General features: G+C 40.8%; 1 protein-coding gene across 7 annotated transcripts in view; it reads left to right on the top strand.

Moving 5' to 3' along the window:
* Positions 1-27,231, top strand: part of CNTN4 (contactin 4) — a 952,026-nt gene that overhangs the window by 923,712 nt on the left and 1,083 nt on the right. For all 7 annotated transcript variants that reach the window (XM_044253128.1, XM_044253130.1, XM_044253132.1 and 4 more), the window contains 10 exons: positions 4,647-4,822; positions 9,011-9,131; positions 12,929-13,087; positions 15,444-15,593; positions 17,098-17,168; positions 18,249-18,483; positions 18,969-19,081; positions 19,622-19,808; positions 20,237-20,349; positions 25,670-25,838. In XM_044253128.1, coding sequence (XP_044109063.1) covers positions 4,647-4,822; positions 9,011-9,131; positions 12,929-13,087; positions 15,444-15,593; positions 17,098-17,168; positions 18,249-18,483; positions 18,969-19,081; positions 19,622-19,808; positions 20,237-20,349; positions 25,670-25,838 — 1,494 coding nt within the window. The remainder of the gene's footprint in view (positions 1-4,646; positions 4,823-9,010; positions 9,132-12,928; positions 13,088-15,443; positions 15,594-17,097; positions 17,169-18,248; positions 18,484-18,968; positions 19,082-19,621; positions 19,809-20,236; positions 20,350-25,669; positions 25,839-27,231) is intronic.

Here is a 27,231-nt window from a genome sequence, read left to right as displayed (position 1 = left end):
TATGTTGCCTCCAAGAAACTCATTTTAAGCCCGAAGACACCTCCAGGTTTAAAGTGAGGGGGTGGAAAAGAATTTACCATGCTAATGGACATCAGAAGAAAGCAGGAGTGGCAATCCTTCTATGAGATAAATTAGATTTTAAGCCAAAGACTATAATAAGAGATGAGGAAGGACACTATATCATACTCAAAGGGTCTGTCCAACAAGAAGATCTAACAACTTTAAATATCTATGCCCCCCAACGTGGGAGCAGCCAACTATATAAACCAATTAATAACAAAATCAAAGAAACACATCAACAATCATACACTTTAACACTCCCCGCACTGACATGGACAGATCATCTAAGCAAAAGATCAACAAGGAAATAAAGGCCTTAAACGACACACTGGACCAGATGGACATCACAGATATATTCAGAACATTTCATCTCAAAGCAATAGAAAACACATTCTTCTCTAGTGCACATGGAACATTCTCCAGAATAGATCACATCCTCGGTCCTAAATCAGGACTCAACTGGTCTCAAAAGATTGGGATCATTCCCTGCATATTTTCAGACCACAATGCTCTGAAGCTAGAACTCAACCACAAGAGGAAGTTTGAAAAGAACCCAAATACATGGAGACTAAACAGCATCCTTCTAAAGAATGAATGGATCAACCGGGAAATTAAAGAAGAATTGAAAAAAATCATGGAAACAAATGATAATGAAAATACAACTGTTCAAAATCTGTGGGACACAACAAAGTCAGTCCTGAGAGGAAAATATATAGTGGTACAAGCCTTTCTCAAGAAACAAGAAAGGTCTCAGGTACACAACCTAACCCTACACCTAAAGAAGCTGGAGAAAGAACAAGAAAGAAACCCTAAGCCCAGCAGGAGAAGAGAAATCATAAAGATCAGAGCAGAAATCAATGAAATTGAAACCAAAAAAAACAATAGAACAAATCAATGAAACCAGGAGCTGGTTCTTTGAAAGAATCAATAAAATTGATAAACCCCTGGCCAGACTTATCAAAAAGAAAATAGAAAGGACCCAAATAAATAAAATCATGAATGAAAGAGGAGAGATCACAACTAACACCAAAGAAATACAAAACATTATAAGAACATACTATGAGCAACTCGATGCCAACAAATTTGACAATCTGGAAGAAATGGATGCATTCCTAGAAACATAAACTACCACAACTGAACCAGGAAGAAACAGAAAGCCTGAACAGACCCATAACCAGTCTCCAAAACAAAACAAAAGCCCAGGGCCAGATGGCTTCCCAGGGGAATTCTACCAAACATTTAAAGAAGAACTAATTCCTATTCTCCTGAAACTGTTCCAAAAAATAGAAATGGAAGAAAAACTTGCAAACTCATTTTATGAGGCCAGCATCACCTTGATCCCAAAACCAGACAAGGATCCCATTCAAAAAAGAGAGCTATAGACCAATATCCTTGATGAACACAGATGCGAAAATTCTCACCAAAATACTAGCCAATAGGATTCAACAGTACATTAAAAGGATTATTCACCACGACCAAGTGGGATTTATTCCAGGGCTGCAAGGTTGGTTCAACATCCGCAAATCAGTCAATGTGATACAACACATCAATAAAAGAAAGAACAAGAACCATATTATACTCTCAATAGATGCTGAAAAAGCATTTGATAAAGTACAGCATCCCTTCCTGATCAAAACTCTTCAAAGTGTAGGGATAGAGGGCACATACCTCAATATCATCAAAGCCATCTATGAAAAACCCACCACAAATATCATTCTCAATGGAGAAAAACTGAAAGCTTTTCTGCTAAGGTCTGGAACACAGCAGGGATGTCCATTATCACCACTGCTATTCAACATAGTACTAGAAGTCCTAGCCTCAGCAATCAGACAACAAAAGGAAATTAAAGGGATCCAAATCAGCAAAGAAGAAGTCAAATTATCACTCTTTGCAGATGATATGATACTATATGTGGAAAACCCAAAAGACTCCACTCCAAAACTGCTAGAACTTGTACAGGAATTCAGTAAAGTGTCAGGATATAAAATCAATGCACAGAAATCAGTTGCATTTCTCTACACCAACAACAAGACAGAAGAAAGAGAAATTAAGGAGTCAATCCCATTTACAATTGCACCCCAAACCATAAGATACCTAGGAAAAACCTAACCAAAGAGGCTAAGAATCTATACTCAGAAAACTATAAAGTTCTCATGAAAGAAATTGAGGAAGACACAAAGAAATGGAAAAATGTTCCATGCTCTGGGATTGGAAGAATAAATATTTTGAAAATGTCTATGCTACCTAAAGCAATCTACACATTTAATGCAATTCCTATCAAAGTACCATCCATCTTTTTCAAAGAAATGGAACAAATAATTCTAAAATTTATATGGAACCAGAAAAGATCTCGAATAGGCAAAGGGATATTGAAAAAGAAAGCCAAAGTTGGTGGCATCACAATTCCAGACTTCAAGCTCTATTACAAAGCTGTCATCATCAAGACAGCATGGTACTGGCACAAAAACAGACACATAGATCAATGGAACAGAATAGAGAGCCCAGAAATAGACCCTCAACTCTATGGTCAACTAATCTTCGACAAAGCAGGAAAGAATGTCCAATGGAAAAAAGACAGCCACTTCAATAAATGGTGTTGGGAAAATTGGACAGCCACATGCAGAAAAATGAAATTGGACCATTTCCTTATACCACACACAAAAATAGACTCAAAATGGATGAAGGACCTCAATGTGAGAAAGGAATCCATCAAAATCCTTAAGGAGAACCCAGGCAGCAACCTCTTCGACCTCAGCCGCAGCAACATCTTCCTAGGAACATAGTAAAAGGCAAGGGAAGCAAGGGAAAAAATGAACTATTGGGATTTCATCAAGATCAAAAGCTTTTGCACAGCAAAGGAAACAGTTGACAAAATCAAAAGACAACTGACAGAATGGGAGAAGATATTTGCAAATGACTTATCAGATAACGGACTAGTGTCCAAAATCTATAAAGAACTTAGCAAACTCGACATCCAAAGAACAAATAATCCAATCAAGAAATGGGCAGAGGACATGAACAGACATTTCTGCAAAGAAGACATCCAGATGGCCAACAGACACATGAAAAAGTGCTCCATATCACTCGGCATCAGGGAAATACAAATCAAAACCACAATGAGATATCACCTCACACCAGTCAGAATGGCTAAAATCAACAAGTCAGGAAATGACAGATGCTGGCAAGGATGCGGAGAAAGGGGAACCCTCCTACACTGTTGGTGGGAATGCAAGCTGGTGCAACCACTCTGGAAAACAGCATGGAGGTTCCTCAAAATGTTGAAAATAGAACTGCCCTGTGACCCAGCAATTGCACTACTGGGTATTTACCCTAAAGATACAAACGTAGTGATCCGAAGGGGCACGTGCACCCGAATGTTTATAGCAGCAATGTCCACAATAGCCAAACTATGGAAAGAACCTAGATGTCCATCAACAGATGAATGGATCAAGAAGATGTGGTATATATACACAATGGAATACTATGCAGCCATCAAAAGAAATGAAATCTTGCCATTTGCGACAACGTGGATGGAACTAAAGCTTATCATGCTTAGCGAAATAAATCAAGCAGAGAAAGACAACTATCATATGATCTCCCTGATGTAAGGAAGTGGTGATGCAACATGGGGGCTTAAGTGGGTAGGAGAAGAATAAATGAAACAAGATGGGATTGGGAGGGAGACAAACCATAAGTGACTCTTAATCTCACAAAACAAACTGAGGGTTGCTGGGGGGAGGGGGGTTGGGAGAAGGGGGGTGGGGTTATGGACATTAGGGAGGGTATGTGCTTTGGTGAGTGCTGTGAAGTGTGTAAACCTGGCGATTCACAGACCTGTACCCCTGGGGATAAAAATATATGTTTATAAAAAATAAAGAATTAAAAAAATAAGTGGGATAAAGATATAAACCTTTATTATATCAACTAGAGAAAAAAGGAAAATCATATGTGTATCATGTTTACAAGAATGCAAAACAAAACAACTTGAAAAACTATAAACCAAAAAGGCAGAGGAAAATGAAGAAAGATGTTTATTCTGGACAGTAAAGAGACTAAGTAGGATTTGTTTTGAATTGGTTTTTTGGTTTCTTCTTTTAACTGTCTTAAATTTCCTAAATTTCTCATACTAAACTTTTATCACTTTTATAATAACGGGGGAGGGAACCAAGCAAACTTCAAATTAACATGGATTTCTCCTGTTAGTATTCAACTGAATTACTGCTTTCTAGTGACACTAGGAAGATATGAAAACCTTTTTAAAGAGGCAGTTTCCGAGCAGGCTGTCAGAAATAGGCCCTTCCGTGAGTGTCTTCAGAGATCTAACCTCTGTGCTCCCCAGCTGAGTTTTGTTGCTCTGTGGAGGTTCACATAATGACTGTTTTCATCTTTTCATATTAAAAATGACCTCCTGGCCTGAATCTCAGCTTCCCAGATGACTGAGGTTTACTGGTCACAGCCCAAAAAAAAAAAAAAAAAAAAAAAAAGCAAAACTACTTAGTATTTCAGCCTGCTCTTGGATTCTACATTTTATTTCCATACAATTTCACAGACTTTATTATTGGTTTCACTTTGTTTTCACCCTACAGATCCAACAAGGGTGATGGTACCCCCTTCCAGCATGGATGTGACTGTTGGAGAAAGTATTGTTCTGCCTTGCCAGGTAACACATGATCACTCGCTAGATATCGTGTTTACCTGGTCATTTAATGGACACCTGATAGATTTTGACAAAGACGGGGACCACTTTGAAAGAGTCGGAGGGGTAAGTATTAATATCAAAGTATCTACAGCAAATTCACTATGCAACTGAACTTCTGCAAAGTGATTCAACTTGTTTAGCCTAACATGAAAGGAAACATAAGATTGTTCTTGATGATCTTGTTCCAACACCTTCTTTTAAGAAATTATTGGTTAATTGTTGCTCCTTTTTGCCTGATCGGTGTGGCCCCTATGACTGAGTAACCCTACACGACAGTCCTCTTGATCCCCACAACAATGCTATAGGCTAGTTATTCTGAACTATGTATGAATGAGGAAACTGGAGCTCAGGGGCAAATGTATGGCTTCCCTTTGCCTCATAGCCCTGACCTGTGGAACTCAGCTTTAAACTTCAAATCCCCAGCTCTCTACCCCACTCAGTACCATATATCATGGCAGAAAATATCTTAAGGACAGTTTACTCATGTGTATTTAGGCTGCCGATTAAACTTTCCTTGGCTCTTATAGAAGTCTCATCATTGTGACATTAGGGCTCTCTTTCTTAAATCTGAAAGTCTGATCAGGGTATATATTATCTCTTGGTAATTTTGAATTCAAATGTTTGAATTTTCATAATGCCTTTCTTTCTGTAAAAATGCATATTACCATTGAACACACACCAAGACGAGGTTAAATCTGGAAATAATTTGTATCTATCACAATTGTTGTCAAAAAAGATTTTTTTACCCTAACACAGTCCTTATAGTCCTATTAGTAATAAAGATTCACTCTGACTGCCATTCTCATGGAGACTTCCAACCGGAAGACAGCAGAAAAAAAAAAAATGAGGCTATGATTTTAAAAGCTCTCCCCATCCCTCTGCCATAGGAATCTAATTTGCCTACTTCATTTTGCCTCCCTTACCCCTTATGTTGAGAAAAAGTGGGGCTAAGGCTTATAAAAATATCTGTATGATATGCTGAGGGCCTGTTTTCCATTCAACTGTAGTACTAGTCCTGTTAATTACATTCTTGCAGCCTTTCTCAAAGGATGTCTCTCACAGAGCACAAAGAATGATCTGAGCATTTTCTCAGTTTTTCCAAAGATCATATACAACTGGTAATACTTTAGATACATAGGAGAGAAGTTAGTTTATTACATCAGTGGATACCTTAGGTTATGAGAGAGTCTCTCTTGGAATCCTGGTTGAGAAAGCCTGGATGAAATTGCCAATATTAAGCATTCTGGACTTCTTTGATATGATTCGGCTTAATAACCAAGTGGGAGAGATATGAATTTCACAAGGGCATTGAAGATATTAAATACCTTCAGTTCTGGAAAAGTGCATAGTCCAATGCCTCCCACAAAAGAAATATCTGACAAATTTTTATAGTTGTCCTAATTGAAGGAAGAATAACATTGATTTTAATAACAGGAAAGTATACATTGAGAAAACCTTCATAGATTAAGCAGAATATTCGTTTTCACACTAAGACCAATGTCTTGTCCAGGAGAGACATTAAAAATATTATTTCCTAGAATGCACAGGCACCAACCAATTAGAACAGCTGTCTGACCGATCACAAGAGCTCTAGCCTGCCAGTCAGACAGATGTGGATGTTATCCTGGACTGGCTGCATACCAGCCAGGGCTGAGGCACAGGTGGAGACACCCTTTATGGAGTCAAGCACTAATGACCACCTTTGTGGAGAGCTCTATCTGTGGGATCACCCTCGTTAGCCTCTCAGATGGGAAAAGCTTGTCTCTTCTCTGAAACTCACCAATCAATTATTGCAAAAAAGTGAAAAATTCAGGACAGCACTACAAACTGTAAGAAGTAAGTGTGTTAGTCACCAGGATCCTTAATGTCTATAGAGGTAGAACTTGACAGTAGAAGAGGGAAGGAAGCAATTCTGAAGTCAAGCCATTTCACAGCTTCTACTTCCTGGGTCAGTGTGGTGGAAGGGATGTTGGGTAGAGCCAATCTGTTGGGGTTTTCAGTTTCCACTTGTCCTTTGACAGCCTCCAAATGCCCTGTCAGAAACAGAACAGACCACACCAGGAGAATATAAGCTGGTGCTGTTTTGTTCACTTTGGGAGGAACACAGAGATAGATCTCAGCAAACTGGGTGATCTTGATGACTTCAAAGGGAAAGAGAAAGTTGATTGTGGTCTCCTTCTGTGAGACTTACTTCAATCCTGACTTTATTATTTTTTTTGCTTCAATTTAAACTTTTAAAACACAACTCTGGTCCAAATCTGTAAATAAAGACAGCACATTCCATTAATATGGTGCTGTACTGTGAAGTTTTCAGACTACAACTAGTTTATCCTGACTTTAAGACCTTGGTGAATAAAATGGATTATTGATTTGGTATACCCATTTCTTTAAAACAAATTCAGCTTTCCACCTTCCCTGCACACGCCTCCTTGTGAGGCATATTTTCTGTTTAAACCTATACTCTAGAGTCCTAATAATCACATGAATGTCTTAGGTAAAGAAGTATTAATGATGATGATGATGAAGCCTTATATTTGCTCAGTGCCTAATCATTTATTAAGCACTTTCATGTCTATTGGCTCTTTAATCATCACAGAAAGCCTGTGGAATAGGGTAGCAATTATTGTACTCTTTCACTGAGCAATTATAAGACTTGATTAGTAAATAGAATCTGAATGAGAACCCAAGGGTTATAAATAAAAGAGCTTTCAGGTATATATATATATATATATATATCACAACTCTCCTTGAGGTAGATTTAATATCTTTGACATGACCACTCATGGTCGTCAATAAGACCAATTTAAATTTACTCTGTGCTTCCCAGGTTTCAGATTTCACATACACATACAGTTTGATTTGATTCTTACAACCTCACCCAGTGGGCAATGTATCCTTCTTTCATAGGTCAGTAAACTAAAACCCAGAGACTTACATAAAATCACACAGTAGGGATCAGCCCAAGCTAACTGAGTACCTACACATCAGTTCTCCCTTCACTGAATGCCTGAGCCTGTCTTCTAAACTTATTTACAACTATTGGCAGTTCCAGGTTTTCCATTGTCCTGGATGGATTTGTGGTATTTTGCTCTAAGACCTTTTGTTTTAATTGAACTAAGTACACATTAACTTAGATTGCGAATAAAGTCTTTCGAATTTGTAGAATGGCCTGACCTTGTGGGTTCACATCCTGGCTCCGCCATTTATTAGCTAAGTGATTTCAGACAAGTCATAACTTCTTTGAGCTAGAGTTTCTTCACCTGTAAAGTAAGGACAATAGAGCACCTACCTCATAGAACATGTGAGTATTTAGCTTTAATATATGGCTCCCGTATTTAAATATTATAGAACATTATTGTCATTTGGAAGAATAGCAAACAGGGCCAAAATAACCTATGCTACCTTGTCATCCATTGTGGGGTTAGAAGTAAACATAGCTTCCTGCATCTGACCTCTAGGGAGCACTCCTACGCAAGCCACCTGCTTCCCAAACTTTTGATGAATAGAGCTATGAAATGAAACCCCAAAGTGTAGCCACGTTCTTTAGTTAAAATGCCACCTTCGTGATAACCTGTAGAGGCATCGTCTCATTTTTATTAAAAGCACCGTGCTGGTGAGCGTGTAGGAATATTTCTAGGCACACCAAAATCCATACTGGGATGTAATCAGTCCTATTCATCTGCTAATCAAACTTGCATTTGGCATTTCAAAAACAAATTATAGCAGTCTTCCACACTAGGTGATGCTAGATTTCCTTGGAGAGTGTGGTCCTCATACTCTTTTAATTCAAACCTGGGAACAATCAAAATGCTGGCTGTAAGACAGAGCTGTGCAGTAAAATGCAGATGCCTCCAAATGTGGGCTTGCCTCCCCTTTCCAAATATAGAGTTCCAAAGTATGGGAAAGCCAGTGAAGGCTGCAGGTTGAGGGCATATCTGAAGAAACCCATAGGATGAAATCAAGAGCCACGGCCTTCAGTAGGTTTAAGTGCTTCTGACATGGGTGGCAAACTGCTCCAGAGACCCAGAGAAGCCACACACCCCCAAGGTCTTGTCCAAGGTATGTTCTGAAGGTATTGGGGTTCTTATCTCCCAGGCAGGCTCACATGTTTTTAATAGGCCATGGCTTGCATCACTAATGTTTTCATCAGCCAGTATAAAATAAATCCATTAGTCACAGTGTCCTTCACGTGATAATGATATTTAGAGCTCATTAAAAAGTAATTGTAGCCACTTTCTCCTACTTTATCAGCAGGATTCAGCCGGTGATTTGATGATCCGAAACATCCAGCTGAAGCATGCTGGGAAATATGTCTGCATGGTCCAAACAAGTGTAGACAAGCTCTCTGCTGCTGCCGACCTGATTGTGAGAGGTATGGGAATGTTGGTTTCTGTTCCTGGAATGCTTGTGTGATATCTACTTCTGCACAGGTTGCTAAAAACCTCACCGGTTTAGAATTACAGAAGAAAGTCAGATAGAAGCTGAACATTGCAAACAGTGGCTAACAGCCCACAGTCCTCTGTGTATCTCTTTCTCATGGGAGGGATCACTAGAAAGTGCAGAGCAAATCTGGTTGCTCTGGACTGAAAATAACTCCTGTGAGTGCCCCAAGTGCCCCGATGTGTGGCTATTGGAGTTGATAGGACCTTCTAGAATAATTTTGGATTAACAAAAGCAAATAGTTTTAAGAAGGATCAAACCATGCCTTTTGATGTTTCATCTGGGCTAAGCCAAATTAGTGATTTAGAGCACTGATAGAACTGTGGCTTCAGAAAATCACCTGTTTTTCCCAGTTCCCTTTTTTTCCCTAAAGTTAATAGTTCAATCCAGTTCTTAAAATATGGCTTTAGAGGGAACACTTTGTGACTGCCTGGAATGCAGTAAATCAGCTGGCAGTTGATGTGCAAACTGACCTTTGTGAGGTTTTCTTCAGTCCTCCCAACATGGCCTAACTTCAACCTAATGGCTCCAAAGGCCCTGATTGAGCCCCATAGAACCAGTTTACAAAGCAAAAGTAAATGGAGCTTTAACAAATATATATTTAAAAAATTTTTTTGAAGATTTTATTTATTTACTTGACAGAGAGAGAGAGAGAGAGATCACAAGTAGGCAGAGAGAAAGGGGTAAGCAGGCTTCCTGCTGAGCAGAGAGCCTGATGCAGGGCTCGATCCCAGGACCCTGAGATCATGACCTGAGCCGAAGGCAGAGGCTCAACCCACTGAGCCACCCAGGCGTCCCTTTAACAAATATTTTTATACTGAAATTAAAATCTCTGGGAACCAGTGGATGCACAAGAATCAAACTGACGCCTGCTCGGAGCTTTTCTTAAGTGTTAAAAGTGAAACCAAATCAGAACATCCAAATAATCTCTTGGAAGCACCACCTTCTCTGAACCTTAAGCATTGGTGTTTGGGAATCTTTGGCCAGCAGAACCTGGAGGGCAAGAATCACAACTCCAGGGGAAATCAGATACAGAGGCAGGATAAATCTGAGTTCAGGGAGAACAAGGAATTACTGGAAGTGATAGACATGTTGCCCTACCCTTAGGCAGAACCTGAGAGGGGGAGATGTGTGGGAGTTCACGACTTAACCTCATTGTCAAGAGAGGTTGAAGAAAAATAGCTTTTCCAACTCTGTCTACTTTCCTTCGTCTTTAAATTGCCTACAAAAACCTTTCTGTAATGCTACAGATAAGAGTGAGATAAGAGCAAAAAACTTTCAACCTGGGTTGAACTACCCATTGAATAACTTATGGAAACGTGTTTATTTCCATTTTAAAATACATGAGAGCCGCTCTGCTCTCCCCCTAGGGACAAAAGAATTCTGTTGCCGAAAATTTATCCTCTATTTAATTAGGATAATGTTCAGATCAGCAGTTTAAACACCAATAAATTAGACTAATAAATATTTAAATCAGTAATACTTGAAGTTCTTAAATGATATTGTATACTTCATTTCACAGAAAATAACATTAAATACCAAGAGGAATTTGCAAACTCAGTCTAAAAGAAAATCTAGTCTAATCAGTTAATAAGGCCAATAAATTAATATGCCATTTTAAACCATAATCTTTCGTTTTATTTCCTCTAGCTCTGCCCTTGCAGCTTTTCTGCATATTACAGAAAGGACGCAGAAACATATTTCACTGCCCTGTAAGAGATTTTTGTATCTGAAACTGGTAGAACTTTGAGTCTTGGCTCCAGCCCCCTTGATTCTCTGATATCTACTTTATTCAGTGTAGAGCCCGCTACTGGTGGGTAGAAAAGCCCTTCTTCACTGAGAGAGAAGCTGAACACTGGTCTCATACCAGTGCTCCCTCTTCTGTTGCCTTGACCAAAACATCTGTGAGCCCTGACCATGTGAACGTTTTGTTCAGAGGATAAACATTGGCTCATCTTCTCATTTTGAAAGAGGGACCCAACTTCCCCAACACGAAGTTGACAAACATTCCGTGACCACTGGTGTGGTCAGGGAGGAACAGCAGCGCAAACAAAGTTATGCAAGCACCATCTTACCGCCAGTGGCCAAATTCATACCACCTCTTCATTTTCCTTTACTCAGCTGCCCAAAGTGGGCTCAAATAATCCCTGTCTGTTTAGTTCATTGAGGAGTTTGGAGGGGAACCCTTTCCTATTTATGGTACTTTGATTTTAAAGGCCATCAAAAAAGAGCATTCATTGAAACTGGGGTTGGTGGTGGGAATCTAGGATGAGCAAGGTAGTGAGAAGAAAGACGATGATAGGGTGTTCTGGACTTCATCTAGTTAATCAGGGTTGCAAAGACCAAAGTTTGCCTCAGCTCTATTCAGGTGGCATTAGACTGGCATGCTGAAATGTCACCATGGAAAATTAATCAGTTTCAGCATACAGATTTCCAGACCTTTCATACGGGAGTAGGAGGGAGAAGATAAATTTAGTTTCACCTGTGGGTCTATAAAAATGATTTTTTAAAAAGGAAGAGAAATTTAGGGCATCCTATGAAGGGTACAGGAGTGAAAGTCTTACTTCAGGAAATTACAATTAACTTTTCACCACTCCGCTAGACATCTTTCTTCCCCGCCCAGCCACATGGCCCAGTAGTGTGCATGGCAGTACACTTGACCTCTATAGGTGGCTGAGCAAAGCCCTCCCAGGAACAGATAGCTTCTTATTCCTGACTCAGGGACATGAGGACTGTCATCATGTCTCCCTCATGATCACCTTCCCTCCTGAGGCAGTCAGTTGTGTCTTGCTACAAATGCATTGAATTGCCTGGTAAGAACCTTTCCTGTTGGAATCTAAGACACCTCTGGGGCTTTGCTTGGGTTGCAATTTTGTGTTTGTTTGCCTATCGCTTTCCATTCTCTGTTTATCTGGGATTTCCAAGTCTTCATTTAGAACTCTTTCTAAACTTCATTTGAACTCTTTCCTCTCATTTCAATGGTTTAAATACATGGGGAGAAACAGTGAACATCAGGAAGATAAGTAGAAAAATAAGAGGTATGATTTACAGAAGCTGCAAATGAGGGTCTTTCAACTCCAGTCCAGGTCTGAAGTTGTACTGAAGAAGCCTTAATCTTGTGACTCTTGAGCGCCGGCCACTTTCATAGACATTCCCTTGTATACAAGTGTGTGTTCACATATGACGTGGGGCAGGGCTGGGGTCAGTAATTACAGCGCAGTAGAAATGTATGGAGCAGCATCGTGACCGTCGAAGTCCCAAAGCCAGTTCTGCTCAAATCCACATGCTCAGTCCTAGCAATGACCATTTCCAAAAGACTATCATCTTCATTTATCACTATTCTATCCACAGATAACACCATCTGACCCATATCAGGAGCCTGTAAATATATGATAGATGAATTAATGAACTTGAGCTTTTGTGGTATCCCAGTATTCTTCCCTGCCATTTGGAACCAGTATTCTATTTTAATTTCTTGCTGACCTATTATTTTTTTCTGATTATATAGTGACCCCCTCAGAAAGAAGGGTCCATGTCTCATTCATCTCTGTAGTTTCAGAGCCTTGAAGAATGTTGGGCACCCAATAGGCATTCAAAAAGGAATTGACAAGTGATGAATCTGTGAGTGGGCGAATAAATGGTTGACTGGATCAGCACTGCACTCAGTTCCACAATCGCTTGGACATGTGAACTTACTCCTCCACCTCTGAGGGTCTTGCTCTTTCACAGGTCCCCCAGGACCCCCAGAGGCTGTGACCATAGATGAAATTACAGATACCACCGCTCAGCTGTCCTGGAGACCTGGACCTGACAACCACAGCCCCATCACGATGTATGTCATTCAAGCCAGGACTCCGTTCTCCGTGGGCTGGCAAGCAGTCAATACAGGTACCATATTGGATGCCTGGTGCTTGTGTCTCACAGAGGCTTCTGAAACACAGCATAATGGACAGAGAGCACTGTGGCAGAAGCCAAGGGCCATCTAGGTTTTCATTAAGACAGAACCTATGAATGATACATTCTGGCAGTGTTTCCTAACCCTCAGTCAATGGTACTATCATTTCTTTAATATTTTTCTTTATATCAATTCACATTTGTTTGCTTGTTTGTTTTTCTTAACTTGTCCTAAGCAATAATGACTATGAAATGCTAGGTCTGTATGTTGGTCATAGTTTTTCTTAACATACATATTAAAATACTTCAGTTGTAAAAATATATATATAACATTCAATCTGCATATTACCTAAAATTATCTGTGTGCTACTGATGATACACTTTGAGAAGTTGTGGATTATGCTAGTCTACATAGTCTATGTAAAGTTTACATATGGCTCTCAACAAACCAGTAACTAAGGGCTGCCTAGAGCCTCTTGAGTTGCTATCTATTTTTTTTTTTAAGATGGCTAAATTTGGACATGAAGAGTCATGAGATTCTGTTATATTAAAAGCCATGTGAGCTGCCATACCATCCCTGCCCCTCCAAACTGACTCTTGTTGTTTTACGTAGGTTTTATTTGAGGAAGAATGGACAAATAAGTAATTATTGCCAGCAAGATACACACTCCTCTGGTCCTCAAGGGTCGGCTGTGTCGTCTTGATATTTGAAATAGAAATACATGGGGTGATAGGAGTAGTTCTGTGCAATTCAGACGAATTATATTGATTTTAACAACCTCATTGTTTTTTGTTTTTTGCTTTTTTACATCAGCTTGTCCAACCTCAGAAGTGGGTTTCTGTGTTTGCAGCTCAATCTCTTTCTTCTGAGTCACATTTGTGCTTAGGAAGGAAAGACAGAAAAAACCTGGAAGTTAGGGGATCATGTTAGCCCTGACTCTGCTACTCAGAAGATCTCTAGACAACCGTATCTTCTGTTAAATGGGCATGATGAGAATTGTGTATGAACCAAAAGAGAAACAATTGTGAAACATTTTAAGAACAAGAAGTACTACAAAAATATAATGAAGTAAAGGAAGAGGATGAAGATGCTGCTGATAATAATGGTTTAAAAAAAAAAAAAAAACCACTACAATTTGCTGAGCCCTTGCTGTGTGCTCTATGCTTTGCTAAGTGCTTTTTTTTTTTTTTTTAATTTTCTCAACAGTGGTGTGAATAGATATTGTTATTAGCCTCATTTTATGGTAGGGAAACCAAAGCACTGGAAAGGTTAAGAGTCTTGCCCAAGGTTATTGGGGTTACTAAGTGTGGATTCAAGTTTAGAATCCAGATGGTCTGACTCCAAAGCCCACACTCTTTACCTTTGGAGGCTAGGACTGTGTTAGTGTGGCCTAAGGAGCCTGGCAACCACTGAACCCTACGCACGAGGATGATGGCCTCAGCTTTGTCACAGAGGACCTCCCTTTAAGTCTTCTCGGCCACATGGGAAATCTTGATTTTTTATTTATTTCTTTTTTTTTTAAGTAAGCTCTACACCCAATGTGGGGCTTGAACTTAAAACCCCAAAATCAAGAGTTGCATGGTGTACTGACTGAGCCAGCCAGGTACCCCTCATGTGGGAAATCTTTATGATAACCCGTTTAAAACTCAAACAGTTGTTCAGTGAGCCTAGAGGCAATATCCATTGCTTGTTGCTTTATGGCATCAAACAGTGGGCCATATCCTATTGGGAAGGAGCTCTTCTCCAAACACGTCTGGGTGAATACTGTCAAATTCTGCCTCTCTGACCCCCTGATCTTCATAGCCTTTCCTTTTAAGTTTACAGATTCTTTCTTAAGATGTGTTAGTACAGCTCCTGTCAGTGGTATTATAGATTCGTAATTTTGTTAACGTCATTATTACAGTAAGTTATAGAACTTGGACCACACAGTCAAAGGTGCAAATTCAGTGCAATCTTGGGTCAGTAACTTAATCTTTATAAGGCACCTTTTCCTCATCTACAAAAATGAAGACAGTGATTTTACTTTATTCATAGAATAGTTGTTAAAAGTAAACAGTGTACACAACACTGTGCAGTAAATGTTGGAAAATGTATGAGGTGATAGCAATAATGATTACAGTCAAGTGCCTTGGGCCTTTGAAGACCATAATGTCATCTGCTGGTATCTGATTTGAACTTTTTAGTTTACCAAAAGAGACTTCTGGAATTCCTTCCCTCTAACAGCTGTTGTACAACTCATCTCAGACCAACTACAATGCCCTGCACACAGTAATGGTGATGATGGATGGAAGGTCCTCTCTGCTTGACACGGAGTCCTGTAAAACATCCCCACCTTTTGATGTCTTTCAGTCCCAGAACTTATTGATGGGAAGACATACACAGCGACTGTCGTGGGTTTGAACCCTTGGGTCGAGTATGAATTCCGCACTGTTGCCGCCAATGTGATTGGGATCGGGGAGCCCAGCCGGCCCTCCGAGAAGCGGAGGACAGAAGAGGCTCGTGAGTAGCAACCATGACAGAGTCTGTGCCAGTAGCTATGATCTCTTAGGAAAAGGCTTTGAATTCTTCCTGCTCTTTAGCCCTAACGAGGCTCTGTATCAGCACCCCCTTCCCTTGAATGAGTGCATTGATCAGAGATCAGGTGAGGACTTGCTCAGCTTACTGAGTGTCAGTCAAGAGTTAAGTTCTTCCTCTCCACTAGGTTTCCTTGTCCAGAGGGAGACATCCTGTGCTTAGTTCTTCTAATGCCAACTCTTTCTTCGCTGGTTCATTTTCACCAAGATTCTTCAACTAGGAATTATTTTTTAATACACGCCCCACATTTCAAATAAAATCAACACACAGAAATCATGAGTTGCAAAGAATAAATTTTTTAGAAGTATTTGGTAAGATTTTCTTACTGACCTTTCCCAGAAGCTGAGATTCAGAACATCCTGCTAATTCACACAAGCCCAGGCAGCAGTTCAGTATGAGACCCTCCGCATCCACAGCCTGAAGGAACACAGGGCGAGAATAACAGGCACTTGCGTCCGTTGTACATTTCCTTCTCTCTTGTCAAGTGGGTGGCCTACGTGTGGGTCTTGGCAGAGTCCCCAGCTGTGACAAGGCCAAGTGTGTGTTGAAGTTTCCTAAGCAAACGGGAACTCTGACCCTACTCTTTGGGCAGAAATCCATCTAGATCTATTTAATTAGCTTTCAGAGGGAACACACCCAGTCACCAATTCTAAATTCTTTCTGGAATCTTTCATTTATATGGTGGTAACTAGCTAATCCCCATGCTCTCTTTCCCCCCTCCAAAACTGTCATTGAATTGATTCCTCTCAGCAGTCCTGAGGAAGAAGCTAGCATAATTTCCCCTCTTTTACAGAGAAAACTGGGGATCAAAGAGGTTAAGCACAGTGAGCCAGGGGTCAACCTATGTCTACCACTTCCTTCAGCACCCAGCTCAAAACTCACCTTCCTCCGAGAAGCCATTAGCCCAACCCTACTCTGAGCAGCCTGCTACTTCAGAACGTCACTGCACTTCATTCTGTCTGCACCGTATTGTTGTTTATTGTCGACATCCCTGTGTAATTGTTCTGCATGTCCCTCTCCCTCCAACAAGATTGTAAGCTCTGCACGGACAGAGTGTGTATTGTCTGTCTTTTGTGTACCACCGCATTGTTAATAAACGCCTCTCCAAGCATTAGAACCAGAACCTCAGTCCTTTCATAGCATTGAACCTCAGCCTCTAGGGATGGAGCCGAAAGCTGGTCAGACTTGTCACATACCTTGTGTACATTGTTGAATGGGAAACAGGTAACCAATAGCGATTTCCTTGGTACGTTTCACTTCTTTAAACTGACGCTTTGGGCGGCTTGAGCACACTGGTCCTGATCTCAAAAGACAAAGATATATATTTATCAGCGTATTTGTTTAAAGGGAGTCACTTCAGCCAGGTGACCTTCCTGCCCCTCATTTGCTTTTACCACCTGACATGACTTGTTTTTTGTTTCCTGCACAGTCCCCGAAGTCACCCCAGCTAACGTCAGTGGTGGTGGAGGCAGCAAATCTGAGCTGGTTATAACCTGGGAGGTAAATGAATCATGGAACAAAAGGAACACTCAGTAGTCTAGGCTATTTTATTTTTTTCTCTGTGTTAAAAAAAAAAAAACTCTGAGAAGTTTTCTCCTATGTTTTTAAGAGCCAAAACTTAGTGGAGTGCAAACACTCACTCTCACCTAACTAATGAGTAGTAGGAAAAGATGGTGTTTGCCCATTAATTCTTGAATTAAGTTTTAATTGGATGCATCACAGAAAAAAAAATTATGAAATGGATGACAACACAAGAAAAAAAAATATATATATACATTATATATATACATATATATGTATATCTATTTATATACCCATGAAGGTTGGTTCAAAGAAAACCAGTTTTCCTTTTTTCCTGAATTGAGACATAGGCAATTGATTTAAAACCTCTGCCAGCAATAGATTGGTGTGCCAGCACAATTTCCTGGCCATTGGCTTTGCTTCTGGAGCCCTGTTCTGTGAGGTATTTTTAAAACAACCTGGAGGTAGGTTAGTCACCAATTTATTAAAAATTTATTTTGAGAGAGGAGATTGAAGTTTTATGAAGTGTTCTTAATGCTTTTGAAGGATTCTAGACAGCAGTCCCTGAAGTTAAAATCTTTCATTTAATTAAAGCCCCAGCAGTGAAGGAAATTTCTCACCCCCTCCAGCTTAGCTCCTCAGTTCTGAGGGGGAAGATCTTGCCTGCGCCAAGATGAGATCTGCAATGCGATCTTTTGTCTGTTTGCCCCTGGAGGAAGATTCATGTTGGATGGTACATGTTGCATTGTTGGTTTCTAGATCAACTATCCACTGAATTTCCTAGTCATTTCTAAGAATTTCAGAGCTGGGTCTCCCCCATCAACAAGGAGGCTCTCCACTGCAGGTTCTCCCTAGGGTTCGTTTAACCTTATTTCAGTACCTCACGCATAGCTCAGATAGATGGATGGCAAGGCCCAAACCCGTCTCCTGACAAAATCCGAAGTAAGATAGGTGGGAAGAATGTCTAGAAGAACATTGGAAGGTAGGGTGAAATGAAACAATCGTAGCATTTGAATCAAACTGCTGTGATTTCTGAAGGCTACGTCCCTTCTTTCCCAGACAGTCCCCGAGGAGTTACAGAATGGCAGAGGCTTTGGCTATGTGGTGGCCTTCCGGCCCTACGGCAAAATGATCTGGATGCTGACAGTGCTGGCATCAGCTGACGCCTCCAGATACGTGTTCAGGAACGAGAGCGTGCGCCCCTTTTCTCCCTTTGAGGTTAAAGTGGGTGTCTTCAACAATAAAGGAGAAGGCCCGTTCAGTCCCACCACAGTAGTATATTCTGCAGAAGAAGGTATGATTTATGTTGCCTTTAAAAGGGATACTTGTTCAGCTATGAGATGCTGCTGACTTTAAGACCAAACTGCCACCCAGCTCTCCTGACTCTTACTCAAGTCAGTTGGCTTTCCTTTCTTCTTACCTTCTTATTTTCATAATCCAGTGACCAGGACTCTCACCTCTGGCAAATGCTAATTAACAAGGATATGTGTTAAAGGAATTGCTAGCTACGAAAACTTGGTGCTTAAATTTAAGCAGTCCTGGATTACTTCCCTTCCATCTACCCCCAAATTTAGAAGCCAAAGACTTTTGTCTTTACCATCTTTGTTCTCACTCCATTCCAGCTATTAATCATGGATCCTCTGTAAAATGATGGTTAGGGTCCTAATCACTAAAGTCTGTTATACACCCATGGGTTATTTGCTCCTTATAATGCCAGTATCTAGAAGCCTATCTGGAGGAGGCTGATAGAGTAATTACTTTTTCCACATTCATCTGTAGAACCCACCAAACCACCAGCCAGCATCTTTGCCAGAAGTCTGTCTGCTACAGACATTGAAGTTTTCTGGGCCTCCCCCATGGAGAAGAATAGAGGACGGATACAAGGCTATGAGGTAAGTAAGAGATAGGTGCATCGGGTCTGGGAACTTCAAGACACATTGTATTGAGAAAAAGACTCAGATTCCCATTTAGAGGAATTTGTTTCAGAGAATAATGGCTTCAAGTAGGCATTAGTTGAAAAATTAACATCCCACTGTGAGAGCACCCTTTTTCGTACACTGCAGAAATGTATTTTTCAAAATACATGTGGGTCTAAGCATTTATAAGAGGGTTGACAAAATGAGCTTTGACTTTTGACACACACAGAATCACTTGGGCTCAAGATAAATGTAGGGGACAAGTGAGAAATAGCCAATAATGGTTGTGCCAATTTTCCTTCCCACTATGAAGCTAAGAACAAAAAGAGGGAGCGCTTCCTATTCCCGGTAAGTTCTCAGAGCATACCAAGCCCTTGGCTCCAAAAGTTCCGCATATGAGTTGGTATGAAAAATTAATTCCATCATAAGAATCTGCATTTTTTTAAAAATCAGCTGATGACATTGAAAATATCCCCAAAGATATGATTTCCAAGGTCTTCCCTTTTCTTTTCTCAGGTTAAATACTGGAGACATGATGACAAGGAAGAAAATGCTAGAAAAATACGAACAATTGGAAATCAGACATCAACAAAAATCACCAATTTAAAAAGCAGCGCGCTGTATCATTTAGCTGTCAAGGCATATAATACTGCAGGGACAGGCCCATCCAGCGCAACGGTCAATGTGACAACCAGAAAGCCACGTAAGAACATCGTTGCTCAGAAATATTTTAGGGATTCATCAGACATATCCCCAGTTCATTCCCCATCCCCACCTCCCAATGATCATTTGCATACTAATTGGTATCATTATGTGGATTCAAATTTACCTTAGCATTTTAACTGAACCTTTCCGAATACCATGCAAAATTCATTGCTCCAGAGGACAGAAAGATAAATGTTTTTTTCCTCACTGGGAAGGGCTACTTTTAGATATAAATGTTGGGCGACCAACTGAATCTTTTTCCATTTGCAATGCTGTATCTCGTCAGATTTTAGTGACCTTGAAGACACATATTAGTGCAATAGCCCATTAAATTGCCTCTACTCTTGAATTTTAGTAAGGATATATTCCTCAGAATCCATTGAGACTTAATAATCTGTGACTTCGTATATCTTAATTTTTTTATAGCACCAAGTCAACCCCCCGGAAACATCATATGGAATTCATCGGACTCCAAAATTATCCTGAATTGGGATCAAGTGAAGGCCCTAGATAATGAGTCGGAAGTAAAAGGATACAAAGTGGGTAATTTCTTTTTTGCAGAGGCCCCTAATCCTACTGTTAGTGAGAACAGTATCTTCTCAGGAAATCATATGACTATGTTCTCACTTTCCCTGATGTCCCCAGGGTGGCTTGCTCTGAGTTTTATAAATAGTCCATGGCAATAAGGCAGTTGTAGAAAATTGACTAAACTTTGGAATCAGGCAGAGTGAATCAGAAATGGTAGAAGACCCTGTAGTTGTGTCATCAAAAACTCATGAAGAACCATGTTTGTAACATCCCTCGAGTCAGCTTTGTTTTGTGCTTGTCCTGGTTGTCTTTTTTTAAAAATCAACAATATTATGAATGGTTAATCATTTTTGTTCATGTTCCTATAGTTAGATTTATTTAGAGAAAAAGAAGCAAGGAATTTGTAGACGATTCATTGGCCTGATCCCAGAGTGCTAGCCTGACTTAAAGAGCTAGAAAAGAAAATGTGAACAGCCTTGGTGCCACAATTAAAAGCAGTTGGTAATATCTTGTTTCGTTTTACTGCACGTGACATTCGAGGCAGTGCAGGCCAAACAAAAGCAGTTGGTAGGCTATGCTTTGTGGTATTTTTGCAGAGTGATTTTGAGCATAGCAGAAAGGCATTTTAACTAGTTTTAACTAGTCCAGGAACTAGTTAAAAAGCATGGGACCCTTGGAAAGTTCTTGATAAAACCAAAGCTGGAATTGGGAGTTGACATACTTGGTGGTAGAACCTTGGGTATTAAGATTAGAGAGAGATTCAGGAAAAGACTCCCTGTCATGGATTCCTTTTCTTTTATTCACATCGCACAGTGATTTGTATTGTACCAATGGAGAAACATTCCCTAAAAACTAATCTCCAGACCTTTTACTGGGCCCTTTTCTAAGAGCCCAGAGTCTTCTAGCATATAGCATAAAGAGATAGGAGACCCACATATTGGTCCTCTATTGACTCTGTGACTCTAAGTAAATCATTTAACCTCTTGGGACTGCATTTTCTCTTTCATTAAGGAGAAATTTTCTCTTTCTATTTTCTATTTCTATATTTCTCTGAACTTTTGTTCAGACATTTCAGTTGGACCATGAAAAAGGGAGAAAGATAGGTCTCTGGGAGAAAGATAGGTCTCTGGGAAAAAGTGTTCCTAGCACAATGAATGGGGTATGCCAAGGTCCTGAGGTACACACATGCCAGTATGATACAACAGGAAGCATGAGAGACCCTGGTGAATTAGAGACTTTCTCATTGTCCAGAAAGAGCTGTGGCTTTTGAGCTCTTGCATATTGTTGCCAAACAGTGTGGCTATATCTTCCAGTTTCTTGGTAGAACCCAACATTTTTTCATGTTTTTGGACAGTTTTAAATATTGACATCTAACTCAAAATAAAATAAGCACTCCAAGAGCCAAACAGTTAAAATATGCAGGCCAGATGTGACCCATGGGCCATCAATTTTCTACCTTTAACCTCCTTGTTTTGCATTCGTGAAGACAGAGACCAGAGAGGGGAAACAATTTTCCCACATAGATGGTGGCCAAACTAGACTGAGTTAAGAATATAGGCTCTTGACCCAGACTACCTGGGTTTGAATGCTAAATCTACACTTTGCCATTCATAGGACCCTGGGAAAATTGCATAGTAGCTTCAGGTCTCAGTGTCCTCATCTTTGAAATCAGAATTAGAGTGCCTACCTCAATAGGTAATGGTGTTGGTCTTAGAACATACGGTGTTCATGGGTCCCATTGAAGATGTCAGGCAGTTTCCTCCAAAGCCACAGTGCAGCTCCCCAAAGTGAAAGAGCCCAGGCGTCCCATAATATGGTAGCAGGTGGTGACAAAGTTCTCATTGCTTGTGAGGAGGACATCTCCAGGCACCGAGTGTATGACTGTGTCAGTGAAGTGGAGAGGTTGTTTCCCTGCCAGGTTCCATACATAGTGTTTTGAATCAAAGCACAGGCCAAAATAACACAGTTAGGGGCTCTTTCTTCCTGGTGTAGTGATCTTGAAACCCAGATCCCTGGTGTGGTTGTAGCCAAAGAGTGGGAACAGCCATAGAACATAAAAACCCCTAAATGTTGTTTGTTGTAGTATACAAGGACATCCAATGAAGGACAAGGAGCAGAGAAAATGCAGTTTGAGGGAAAGTAGCTAAGAGTCCTATTGTTAACCTTGATTATGGGAGTGTCTCAGTGATTTCAAAATATCCAGGGACCACAGTGGCAAGAACAGAAGCACAGAACTGTGCACTAAGCGCCATCCCCAAAGGGTCACTCAAGTCCAAGGAAATCACACCTTTGGGAGGCGGTGACTTCACTTTTTTGGGGACTGATGGTCTGGACACTTCACATATTGATCTACATCTGGTGAGGAAATCAGAGGTCCAACAGCTCCATTTTAGCCACTCTTCCAATTTCCAAGGCAAAACTTGTCATCTTTGATAACTTAGGACAAATCTCCACTTTGATGTTTCACCCAGACATTGAAAAATGGACTACAACTGAAATAATCTCAGGTTGTCGATACTGTCTAATGTGATAAGAACAAAAATTAAACTTCTCTTACTTTTCATTAAAATAAAGAACATACAGGATTCAAACACAAAGTAGGCATTGAATTGTGTTTGCTACTGTTAACTCCCGTGAACCTGCATTACTCCCATAAACCTGCCCCCCCATCTTCTGCCTTGGATTATATGAAATGCAAGCACAGCCTTCAAATAGGTCAGCTGAACCGAGTGTTTGGTGTAAATAAAGGTTTTACAGGCTTTTATTTAGGTTCCAATGCAGTCCCTAATAATACAAGACTGATAAGCCGTGCTGATAACGGAGCTGTTTCTCCTGGAAGTGTTTCTCCTGGATTTCTATTTGAAACTGGTTGAATTCTGTGTGCTCTGGCAAGAACCAGAGGTAAATCAAAGAAGCAATTTATTCCTCAAAGCCAGCTGTGCCCTCGCATCCCATCAGCCAGCCCACATTCCTGAACGGCCGTGATGAGACGCTTTGACACTCCCGAATGTGCCTGAGGATTTATTTGAGCCTGATCATGAGCGAGGGGACGCCGAGTTCGATACAACTGATGCTCCGGAGGGGAAGGGGGCGCTTGTGAATCTTTCCATCTTAAGGAAATTGTGTTTTCCACCTTGTATTAGAGAGATATAAATTAAGGTGATGAAATGCCAGGAAACAAATGGGATCTATACCATTTTAGGGAATTTTTTGAATTTTATGTGTGTTTGGTTTTTATTGCAATAGTGGAGTGGGTCTTAAGTCTCTAACTTCAGCAGATCAGAATTTTGAAATGTGGACTAATCTTACCCATCTCAAAGTGCCATTGGTGGACCCGAGGCCTTGGCATTATCTGAGAACTCATTAGAAATGGAGATTTTTAAGGTCCAACCTCAGAACTACTAAGTTGGAAACTCTGAGCTGGGGTCCAGTGATCTGTGTTTGAATGAACCCTCCAGGCGATTTTTTTTTTTAAGATATTATTTATTTATTTGTCAGAGAGAGAGGGAGAGAGAGCGAGCACAGGCAGACAGAGAGGCAGGCAGAGGCAGAGGGAGAAGCAGGCTCCCCGCTGAGCAAGGAGCCCGATGTGGGACTCGATCCCAGGACGCTAGGATCATGACCTGAGCCGAAGGCAGCTGCTTAACCAACTGAGCCACCCAGGCGTCCCCCTCCAGGCGATTTTGATCCACATTCAGGTCAAATCCCTGGCTTAATCCAGGGTTTACAGCCACAGTAACATCACATCAAACTTGCTCGCTCTCTCTTTTTTTTTTTTTTCCTCCAAACCACGCCTCAATCTCACCTCCGTGGAGTCTAACTCCAGTGCGGCTCCAGCAGACTTTCTGAGCCTCCTCACTTAGACCAGTCTGAGCTGGGTACCTCTCAGCCTAGGGACTGTCCTCTGCATTGCAGGATGTCCTGCAGCATCCCTGACCCCCACCTGGTAAACAGTAGTGCCTCCGGTGACAACCAAAACTAGTCCGCAGACATTGTCAAATGCCCCCTGGGGGAGAGGAGCAAAATAGTACCCCCCACCCCGCCCCGTTGCGAAGCACTAGGCTAGAGCAACAGTATTTTTTACACGTTCCCCAAGTGCTGCTGCCGCACAGCCAGGACCGAGAACACTGACCGCCTCCCCCTCTGTTTCTCACTATGAGGAGAAACTGGAGGTTTTGGAGGACCGTAATTTAAGAGTTGGGTTTCAGGAGCTCTCACCTTGCCACGTACCTGCTCTTTGTCCTCATCCAGCCTCTGTTTTCTCATCTGTGGCAAGGAATACTAATGCCTGTGTTGTCTGTTGTTGTGATGGTTAAACACGGTGATGTCGATAAGGCGCTTAGGTTACAGTCAACATCAGAAAGTATTTGCAGGACAATCATCATCCCCGTTGTTATATCCAAAAAGGCAGATGTGCTTGACCAGGCTTTTAGGTTTTGTTTCTGTTGGTGGCAGTCGGGGTAGGCAATTCCAGTCAGGGGCATGTGTTTTCAGGAGACCTAGCGGGGAACCTCATCAAATGAGCCACCAACCCACACTCCCATGCAGGGGAGGCCAAGAAGGGAAACATGAGTGGGACTGTTGAAGGTCAGACACTTCTGGAGTGACAGTGATGGCCATAGAATATTCCCTATTTTCCACATAGCTCAGAAGGAGTTCCGGGTCTGGGGGAAAAGGGGTTACTGCCCTTGCCTTTTGGATATCATCTCCCTGTGCTGAAATGGGCTCTCTCCAGAGGTTTCATGATAATAATAATGTATGATGCCTGCTTTGCGCTTCTCACCTTTGCCAAGTATGTTTATTTCGCATTCCCTTTAAGCCATCATAAACACTGTATGTCTTACATGCTTCCTTTGATCCAGTCCTTCACTAATATGCAATCCTCATGCAATCTTGAAAACAGCCCAGCGAGGTGGGCTCGTTGTTTGAAGCTCAGATTATAAAGAGGACTATAGTCCCACAGTGGCCAAGTTGCTTCCGATGCCAAAGCCTGTCACATATGACTGAGCTCTGTGCAGCCTCCAAGAGGAAGTCATTTTCCAGGTGTGTTACCTGAGCCTTCCAGAAGTTCTGTGTGGCCACATGGTGCATTGGTTGACAGATACTGCCTCTGTCCGCATGCTGCAGTGTCCTGTACACTCGTTCCACATAATGAAACTGTGGCTGCAGACGTGCCCCTTGCTATAAATGAGGCTCCCAGGGGTGTGTGGCAGCCTGACCTCCTTGGTGTGCCCACATTTCACTGGTGCCCAGAGGTGAGAACAATGGATGTTCCATCTTTGGGGCCTTTGTGAGGACAGCAGGTGACACCTGTTCTTTCTGTATTGGCAGGTCTTGTACAGATGGAACAGACAAAGCAGCACATCTGTCATTGAGACAAATAAAACATCAGTGGAGCTTTCTTTGCCTTTTGATGAAGATTACATAATAGAAATTAAGCCATTCAGTGATGGAGGAGACGGCAGCAGCAGTGAACAAATTCGAATTCCAAAGATATCAAGTAAGAGTGTCTTTTTCCTCCCCTCCCCCTGCCTGCTGGCTCTCCTCTGTCTTCCCAGTGAGTTCAGCCTTGGACAAAGTAAAGCCCACAAAGAAAGGCTTCTGTAACAATGGTCAGTCCTGTCCCCTTTCATCAGACAACTGATGTTTGCTGATCACAAGTGGTTTCATAAAAAAGACAATTTGACTAGTTTTGACTGATTTAATCAGTTGCCAATCAAAAATCAGATTAAAGCAGCCTCAAATCCGTCAGATTGGTTTCCCCACGTGGACATGTGTGCATCTATAACAACTATAAAACTATCACTCAGAAAGTTAAAAGCATGAATTAGGAGAAAAAGCAAAGCATTTTTTAAAATGTTGAGGCATTTTGTCTTTAGCAAAACAGTGTAACTCAGTGTCTGTGGGTGAAAATATTTTGAACTTGACATTATTAATTTTGAATGTGTATATGTAACATGTACCTAGATACACATACCTATATATAGTCAAGATTATCTTTAGTAACAAAGGCAGAATAGTGTGAGGATATTCTTTTTTGAGCAAACATAGTCAATCCTGTTTTTTATATATATATATATATATATATATACACATACATGTTTGCATATATCTCAGTAGAATATTATTTTTTATTGCGTGGCTTCATTTATTAAAAAAAAAAAACAGAAAAGGCAAATCCATAAAGACAGAGATCAGATTAGTGACTTATAGTGGCTGGCCAGTGGTATGAATTGCAGTGTAATGGGTTCTGCGTTTCCATTTGGGGTGATGGAAAAGTTCTGGAGCTAGGGGTCTCAATCTCACAACCCTGAGATCATGATCTGAGCCTAAATCAAAAGCCAGTTGCTTAACTGACTGAGCCTCCCAGGCATCCCAGCACTTACATCTTTAAAAAAAAAATACTGGGCAGAATTGAATTGTATACTTCACTAAGGCAAGGGCTCTAAATTCTGCTGAAAGGAACTAGAGATGTGGAACCAGAGATGTGGAAGTAATCACCAAGCCACAGAAACACAAGATTGAGGTTTGTTTGAGGGTTAATTTATCTCACTCTGTTAAAAAAAAATCTAACTTAATACTTTCTTATCATTGTAAGGATTATTTGGGTTTTTTTTTTTTTTAGATTGGTTATTCTTGGTTTAATTCATTCTAAAAACAAATCTTAAGCAATTATATTGGTATAATTAATTGATTTTAGATGATAAGCTTAAAACTGTGGAAAAAAAAAAAAAAACAAGTGCTATCCTTCAAAACATTGTCTACTTTGCTGGTCAAAGATCTTATACTCTTAGAGAAACCTCAAACAACAATTGGTAATCTGTTACTATGAAAAATGTAAGACCTACAAGAAAGGGTTTTATTTGAAAGGCTTGAGATTATTTGGTTGGGGA

The sequence above is a fragment of the Neovison vison genome, chromosome 6, assembly GCF_020171115.1.
Source record: "Neovison vison isolate M4711 chromosome 6, ASM_NN_V1, whole genome shotgun sequence".
NCBI classification, from domain to species: domain Eukaryota; kingdom Metazoa; phylum Chordata; class Mammalia; order Carnivora; family Mustelidae; genus Neogale; species Neogale vison.
The sequence above is the reverse complement of the archived record's forward strand: the minus strand, read 5'-3'. Positions and strand labels throughout refer to the sequence as shown.